At 48.1% G+C, this 9013-nt stretch overlaps 1 protein-coding gene across 1 annotated transcript in view; it reads left to right on the top strand.

The window, feature by feature from the left end:
* Window positions 1-9013, top strand: part of thsd7aa (thrombospondin, type I, domain containing 7Aa) — a 149222-nt gene that overhangs the window by 120731 nt on the left and 19478 nt on the right. Inside the window, exons 19-23 of the mRNA XM_008284040.1 lie at window positions 1053-1194; window positions 1281-1396; window positions 1475-1592; window positions 6671-6816; window positions 7314-7488. Coding sequence (XP_008282262.1) covers window positions 1053-1194; window positions 1281-1396; window positions 1475-1592; window positions 6671-6816; window positions 7314-7488 — 697 coding nt within the window. The remainder of the gene's footprint in view (window positions 1-1052; window positions 1195-1280; window positions 1397-1474; window positions 1593-6670; window positions 6817-7313; window positions 7489-9013) is intronic.

Genomic DNA, 9013 nt, shown 5'->3' on the forward strand with positions numbered 1-9013 from the left:
TGATGTCCTGCTGTCCTCTGTGCCCGTCCTGATGCCCTGCTGTCCTCTGTGTCCGTCCTGATGTCCCGCTGTCCTCTGTGCCCGTCCTGATGTCCCGCTGTCCTCTGTGCCCGTCCTGATGCCCTGCTGGGCTCTATGTGGTTGTCAGGACGTTCATCAGCAGCTTTTCTCACAGTCTTTCCAAACAGATGTGTTCTTTGGTCGCTGCCTCCCAAAGGTGAAAAACAAACAAACAAAGTGCTGCCGTTGGTTCTTCCATCACTGTAACGGGAACTAGACGTGTGAAGACGTCGTCCTGGACTCTGTGTGGACGCTTTAATGGTCTAGCTTATAACTGTCTAGTCAGTCAGAGGAACAGAACTGAGCTGCATGATCAAACAAACAAACAAACAATCAATCAATCTGGCTTTGTCAGAGGTGAGATGTGTACATATGTGCACAGTCAGAAGAACACCTGCAAACCTAAATGCTTTTGTTTTCCTGCACATGTAAACAGTCCTGGGGAGCATTAATAAGCAGAGACTCGTTAATGTGCTCCTGCTGCTTGTGTTGAGATCAGCTCGTATCCGTAGAAGGAAGGAGCCGACGGATCAAAGTCACTCCCAGGGCTTCATCTCTCATCACCAACAGTACCACAGACCCTAATTATTTAGGGAGCGTGAGCGTTGTGACACCAGGTCTTTGTTCATTTGACCTGTTGTGCTCGTTTCACTGTTTCATGTTTCACTAGAGAAACCATGAAGCAGGTAGAAAGTATCACTGTAGAACAAAAGCATGCTGAATGACGTGTTGTCAGTTGGATCGACGTTTGAGATGAAGGTAGGAGAAAGAAACAGGACCTCCAGAGTCCAGACGGTGGTGCTGGTAGATGAGACGTCCTGGACAGCCTGGATGATGGGGGGAGGTGGGGAGGTTGACAGATTTTACCGATGTGGACAAACAGAAGTGATGAAGTGAATAAAGCAGCAGGACCGTGTTCACCACACAGGAACAGGTCTTCCTCACAGGACTCACAGTTCATGTAACCATCAGAACTCTGCTCTGCTCCTCAGCCATGCAGTGAAAACAGCACCCGGGAGAGGAGTGCTTACCTGCTCCGCCAGCCAGGAGAGGAGAAGGAGTGTCCTCCCACTGCACAGACAGAACCCTGCAAGCTCAACAGCAACTGCTTCCACTACTCCTACAACATCACCGGTAACACAGCAGCCCTAACCCTGGTCCGGTAGAGCAGGATGCACGGTTCTGAGGGTTTCACTAACGCTTTGCTGATGTCTCTGCAGACTGGAGCACATGTCAGCTCAGTGAACGAGCCGTGTGTGGAAACGGCATCAAGACCCGCATGCTGGACTGTGTCCGGAGTGACGGCAAATCTGTTGACCTCAACTTCTGCAAAGAGGTAAGAGGTGTCCTTTGTTCACCGCCTTTCAGAACGCTGTGGGACGAGTTCCTGACACCTGCTGATGCTCTGTTGCAGCTGGGTCTGGAGAGGAAGTGGCAGATGAATGCTTCCTGTGTTGTGGAGTGTCCTGTCAACTGCCAGCTGAGCGACTGGTCAGCGTGGTCCGACTGCACCCACTCCTGTGGTCTGTCAGGTACGTTGGTACAGCCACTCCTAACGGGCCTCTCAGTCCGTCTACAGTCCTGAATAAATGCCCACAAACAAGAAGACCAGGACCTGCTGTCACCCTCTGAGTCCAGCAGCCGGTCCATGTGATGCAGATAATCCAGAACAACCCAGTTGATAAGTTACAGACACACCTGTGGTGTTTGGTTAGTTTGTGCATCCTGAACACAAACACAGTACGGAACCACTAACCGCTGCTGTCTGTGGTCAGGTAAACGATGCAGTACCACAGGAACAACACAGAACTCATCCTGGTGCCCGTCCCAGCACAAGGATCTCAGGAGTAATGTCACAGTGCTTGTTGGCATGCTGACCAAAAAGCTGCTCTTGAAAGCCGAGTCTATGAACACAGGTCATACTCACAGTGGGGAGATTGAAAGTTCAGCAGCTTTGTCTTCATCGCAGCAGGTCCTTGAGTTATGCCAGGAGCTGACAGACATTGTACAGGTTTGATCAGGACGTCACAGGAAGGGGGTGTTAAATACGAGTGTACTGACTCGAGCTGTGATGTGGTGCAGAGACACTGTGACTGACGAGGTGTTGGACAGAAGTCATACAGTCTGTAGCTCACCTGAGATGTTTGGGTTCTCTGCTGAAAGGTAAGCTACCTGTTCTAATGTGTATATCCAGAACAAGTCATATCCCTGGTTCACAGCATTACCTCATCTGTACCCGAAGCTTCTTTTTGCAGTACGGGGTCTAGGTCTGCTTTTATTATTTATTTGTACAGCTGATGGTTTCATCAGACCACAGGAGCTCTGGGTAGCTCCATTCAGTCCTTCTGCTTACCTGTCTGATAAACATCCAGAGGACCACCTGATGCCCAGGTGACACCAGGAGCCTTGTTCTCTCTACAGCTGTTCCATCTGAGGACCTGGCCATGCATGACTAGCTGTAGGCTTAAAGAGCGAGCAGTCTTCAGCCTCCTTTAAAGCTAGACATACAGTAGTTGGCTACATGACATATATTAATAATCTTTAGCTGGTACCGGTCCTCTGGAAGTCTGAAAGACCATTCATGTGACTCCTACATATAAAAGCAATGGAACCCCGACCTCAACAATGACAGACCTGTCTCTGGATTATCATACCTGGAAAAAAATCCTAGAATCAGTTTAAATCATTTCTCTCAGCATCCTTTCTATGGATGATGGTGTTTCTTCTGTAACTGGGTGTAACACTGTACGTGCTGCTGTTGAGTCTCAGCAGTGTCTGGCTGAGTTCCACGCTGCTGAGACTCACCTTTACCTGGTTCCTAACACACATAAAACCACATGAATCAATTCTACTGGAGCCAAAACACTGGCTATGATAGTCCTACCATCTCTACCAGGAGTGGTACGGATACCACAGAGTAGCAGCACGCTGGGCTTTGGACTGAGGAGAAGGTGGCTTTAGCTATGTGCCAGCTTTTCTATCAGTCTGTCATCACCCTGCACTGAGACGTACCAATGATAGCTGATTTAGGATTGACTTTTTTCAAATGTTGTCAGATAATCAGTGAACCTGAAACGTCCTCAAAGCATCGACTGTTCCAGATGAAGCATGACGTCTGGTTTCATCCTATAGGGGCAGCTTTGGAAATGATAAATGTTCGTAAAACATTATAGAAAATGTTCTACCTCATTATTAGAACTCCCCCAGTGCAACCTGCAGACCACAACCTCTGGTGATGTGATCCAAAGCTCACCATGCTGGACGCCCTCCACTGGTGGCTGTGGAGGTTATGGGCAGAACTCTGATTTAAATGTTTCAGTCAGCCTGAGTTTTCTTGGCCCTGCTGTGGCAGCTAAACTGCAGTTACTTGAGATGACCAGGAGAGGAACATTGGTGTTTGTCTGTATCTCCAACATGGCGGCTGTGATGACACAATGCTTTCTGAGCTGAGAGTGATCCATCACAGCTGCAGGCCAGCCGTGCTCTCAGCCGTGTGCTAAACGAGCTAAGCCCTTCTCACAGTAATGGTGGAAACCAGAAGCGCTTCATAATGTGAGTAGCGATGGTGTTACAGCCTAAACCAGCTGAGAAGGATAATAATGTCCTGGCATGTAACTCCATCGGATCAGGCCATTGATTAGCGGTCCATTACAGGCGTGTGCTATGGGGCTCGGGGAGTGCTATGGCGCTCGGGGAGCACTCTGCTCTCCACGAGTCCTTGAGAAGAGCAGCAGCCAGAAGCAACAAGAGCAAGAAGTAGATATGAAGCCAGCACAGGCTCTGGCTATTGTGGTAACCTTAATCTGTCCCCAGGTGAGAACAAAGATTTGTATTTTATGTTTTTCTAGGAGGAAGAAACAGCAGGTGGGCCACGGGGAGAGGGGCTTCCTCACTTTGCTTCCTGTGCTTCTTTTATCTCTGGGCTGGCTGTGAGGACACACTCCCCCGCAGGAGCTAGTTTCTGTTCCAGCGCCAGGAATAGCAATGAGCTGGATTTGTTATTTCAAGCAAATGAACATACCTGGAAGCAGCGAGCTGCTGTTATCAATCAGGCGGGGTAGAAACACAGCTATTTCTTGGACATGGCCAACCTGCGTGCATAGATAATCACGGCATTGTGTGTTCTGCAGCCAAACACTGATAGTGACAGCTGGCACACGCCTTCCTTCACCCTGTAGCCCTCCTGCCGCCCACTGGGCAGCGCCACACTGCCATGGCCGCACACAGGGAGACCACTGGAACATGAGGACTGAATGGAGTGATGCCTGGTTTCTGTGGGCACGAGGCATTAGCATCGTCTGCAGAGAAACCAGTGAACAGGAGCTGAACTTTGATTAAAGACCTGTGACCCAGATTCATTTGAGGTGTGTGTTGAAAGTAAGAGGCCCTTTGGTTTTTATCATCAGCTGGGGGAGCGTTCATCTCCGAACACCGTCCTGGTAATGTGCTGCTCCACTCTGCTCTGAATAGCTCCAGACTGGATCAAACCACCATAACGGGAACGGTGGTCGTTTATTTGTGGTAGCTGGGAGGAAGTCTGTCCCTTCACATTTTACAAGCAGTAAGCACACATGTACATACTAATGTTATTCTGTTGTTTGTGAACAGATTTTACAAACTACTTCCAATGTGCTGGCTTCATCTCAGTTCACTGTTTAAGCCTCAATGTCTGCACCGTCCTCCATCCGCCTGCTGGGACCCAGAGATAGAGCTCAGCTCACAATCTGGAAGAGAGAGGGGAGGTCAGCCAGAGGAGCTATGAACCAGGATGCTCAGGTGTATGAAGATGATGCGGATTTAAACAGCAGCTCCAAGACCAAGATGTCTCATGTTGCCTCAACTCCTCTCTCCTCATGTCTCCTGCTCTCTGATGTTTGGCTCTGATATGCGAGGAGAGGATTTGAAGACAGTTAATTGAAAGTGTATGCTATGAGAAGCAGCAGAGGGCTGAGCGGTGTTGGAAGGGCGGATGATGATCGCCTCCAGCTCTCATGTGAGGTGAAGCTGGTTGTGTCTTAACTCTGGTTCCACACTTAGCTTGACTTTAAGATCATTTTATCTTCTAACTTTTGCCAAAAAGATAAATCTGAATCCGAAATGAATGTTAGTAGGTCCAGACATCTGAGAAGTAGAAGAAGTAAACCAAGTACTGCTGTGTATAGTCAGCGTGTAGAGGCCTGATATAAAAGACAATTAAACCCGTAATAACCCTGAGATGATTCACAAGACACTTTAAATGTACAAGGACTTGCTTTTCTTCTTTTCATCGCCTGTAAAGTAATACTGCTGAATATTTGTAGAGCACATCACATGTGTTTCATCTGGCAGCTAATTAAGAGGTTGTTCTGTTCACGTTCCCTCCCCGGGGCTCTCTGGTAATATACACAGTGAATCTGGTAAAAGGCACGTCATCTCTTTCCCTGCTCACCCTCTCACTTGTTTAATTTTAACACAAGCTATATGAATATTCAGCATGACTGCAGGGAGGGTGATGGAACACCAGCAGGGCTCCATAGATAGCATCAGCTGAGTGAGAACGCAGCACATTGTTGTTGCACTGAGACACAAGGGGACGCTGTATTCCCCAGAAATGTGAGCAGAAATAGGATGAAACCATGAGCAGAGGACGTGAACATGAAGATGCAGTCTAATTACTGGAGCTGCTGTCTCACAGAGGCACCGGCTGGCAGAATAATCAGTGCACTTTTAAAACGGGTCGTTTATACACAGCAGTACTGCAGAAAACACTGTAAACACACAATAAAACGTATGTTAGCCTCACTGTAGGACCGCTGATCTGGACTGACTCCAAAAGCAGCAATTAGAGCCTGCAGCTGGTGAAGAACCTGAACTAGACCTGCTAGTGGATACAGTCCATACACATCATTTACATGACTTCAGTGAATGAACAGAATCCAATGTGAGACACTTCAAAGGTCAAACTTAGGAAATGAAGAGCAGTACACTGATCAGGGGTCGCTCTTTCACACAGCCGGGGTCTCACTGAAGACCAGATTTAAACCCGAATGGTCACAATCAACAACAGACTCTTATCGTCGTTAATCAGGTACCAAACGATGTGACTGGATGCTATTTTCCATCAGAGCCTTGATTCCTGATGTCTTTCAACTACACAGGACTTCTGTTGAACTGATCACACCTCATTGATCTGATGACATCACCATGACACCACTGATGACTGATGAATTAGGGATTTTTTTCAGAGCCTCAGAAGACCCTATCAGACTGGAGTAATCATGCTGAATCTAACTTAATTAAAATCTTATTCAGCTTGGGAACCATTTAGGTGTTGAGTTTTATCAGCTTTGTTTTGCATTTGTTTTTCCCGTGTGGTAGGACAACATGACGCTGAACCGACCATGTGATCAGAACTCATCCTTCACCCAGTCATTTTAGCAGTTTAGCTTTGACTTGAGGATCTGCTGCTCCTCCAGCAGCAACAGGCCCTGACAGGCACTGCAGATCCAGCTGCTACTAGACCGTGATCCTGATCCGAACAAGACATGCAGAGTGGTCAGAACTCCAGTCAGCATCCTCATGAATAAATAGCCTTTTTTCTTTCTCCTGTGTTTTATCTGCTGTTCTCCAGGCAAGCTGTGGAGGAGACGGACAGTGATCCAGGCTCCCCAGGGCGACGGGAGGCCATGTCCGTCCCAGATGGAGCAGTGGAAGCCCTGCCTGGTGAAGCCCTGCTACAGCTGGAGATACAGCAGCTGGTCCGAGTGCAAGTCCGAGGTCAGCTTCAGCTTCTTGACCGCCCAGTTTGGACAGTGTTTGAGAAGCTTTACTATAACATTAGCACCCTTTAAACACCTTATGAGGATGGGGTTAGGGTTATGGGCTATGGCTTAGGTGGTAGAGGGTTGTCCGCTGATTGTAAGGTTGGTGGTTCGTTCCCGTCCACAGTCCAAGTGTCCTGAACCTGAAGCTGCTCCCGAAGGCAGGCAGCAGCTGGCGTGGCAGCTCTGTCACCGTGGAGTGTGAATGTGTTAATGAGAAACACTGTACAGCGCTTTGAGTGCAGCTAAGGTAGAAACTATGAGTGCAGAACATTTACCATTTAAAACACGTTTTCCTTTATTAGAAGAAGTATTTAACATTTTCAAAGAATTTCAAGGAATCATGTAAACTTTTGGATTTTAGAAGTTTGAAATTTCCTAAAATTACCAAAAAAATACAGATTAAAAAAATCTGTTGGTGATTGTAATAAAGTTTGATTTGTCCTCCGTCAGGGTGCCAGATGTGGAGAAGGCCTGCGCTTCAGGAACGTGTCGTGCTTTGTGTCCGATGGCTCGGGTCAGCAGGACAGCAGCCTGGTGGACGACGAGCTGTGTGGAGATCTGGAGCCTTCAGTGGACGGAGACACGCGCATTGTCCTGCAGGAGGCCTGTACCGTGCCCTGTCCAGGTAGGAGGACGGTGGACCGTACAGCTGTGAGCATTGGCAGCAGGAGTTTGCTGACCGACTGATTCACTGATCATCTGATGGTGTTAACGTACAGGACCCTCACATCACATGCTCTAAACAAGCTTTCTGCACAGATGGTCCAACACAGAGAGTAGGAATGTTCCTTTTTAGTGAAGACTACAGAAACCACATTTCTCCACTAACAGTAGATCTGACGGTGGAACAATAAACATGTTGTCCTGCCAGAAACCCAACCAGCTGTCAGACAGCAGTATTGTTTTGAGGTGAACATGGTGTTGTGGGGACAGGTCAGTGGATATCAGACTGTGTGACTGAGCATCATATTTTTGGGCACTTTTTAAGCGGTACTGTTTCACCTGTAATACATTCCAGTTTGTACTGATGGTGTGCAGCTAATGAAAGAACGTCATGGAGCCCGTATAGATAGTGACCAGTCAGACATCTGGAAGCTTTGTTTAGGGCTGAAGGCCCAACACTGGCACGTACAAGCTTCACATTGTACAACAACTTCAGTCAGAGGTGACCAATAGGATGTTAGGGTTATCTGGGCTATCTGGACAGTACCGTGTACTGGTTAGACATTCACCATTAACCTGACTACACAGCAGGACAACACGGCGCCGTTGGGTCTGTTGACCTCTGTTACCATTAGCTGTGCTTACTTTAGCCTCTACAGTAACAACAAAGGCCCGTCGCTGAAGCACTTACTGCTGAGTGTGTGTGATGGGAGGAGCTTCAAGAGCTCCTCCCATCACATGCACTCATCAGACAGCTGAGAGTGTGCCACACAAAGCAACACTCAAGCTGAAAGGTGGGTGGAAGGATGCTGAGGACGATGCAGGAAGCTGATCATGGATGATGGATGATGGATGCTGTACCTCAGTCAGAAGCTTTCAGTTGATACCAGGTTGCTGGAAATAAGAAAACCAGCTCAGTGTGAGGACAGTATATGCACTCATCTGTTCACTGGCTGCAGCAGCTTGGACTGTGTGGCTGGAATCAGCCTGTGATCAAGTTAACGGACTGAACGAGACCACGAGGTTCAGGGGGACTCAGCCAGACCTGGTCCTGCTGCTCTCCTTTCAAACCCTACACTTTGACTAAAGCCGTTCCAGTATCAGCAGGCAGACAGAGAAGTGTGGTTTTGCACTTCTACTCTTTAATTATTGGATGCTTTTTCTGTATGGTGCTCCATGATTAATTAGATGTGTTCTGCAGTAGCTGAGCCGACACTGAGCGGTGGGATCTGTTCAACAGAGGAGGTTGTCTGCTGAGAGCAGCACGGGACTGTAATCAAAAGTCGATCAGGAATATCTGATGGGGAGGACGACATTCATATTTCACCTGAGTATGTATGAGGGACGCTTTCTCTAGTGGACTGAGTCTGATGCTTCTGTCTCTGGCTTCATGAGTCCCAGTCTGAGTCCCGGTCTGAGTCCCGGTCTGAGTCCCGATCTAAGTCCCGGTCTGAGTCCCAGTCTGAGTCCCTGTCTGAGTCCCAGTA

This window comes from Stegastes partitus, unplaced genomic scaffold (assembly GCF_000690725.1).
Source record: "Stegastes partitus isolate 25-593 unplaced genomic scaffold, Stegastes_partitus-1.0.2 Scaffold340, whole genome shotgun sequence".
In the NCBI taxonomy this organism is placed as follows: Eukaryota; Metazoa; Chordata; class Actinopteri; family Pomacentridae; genus Stegastes; species Stegastes partitus.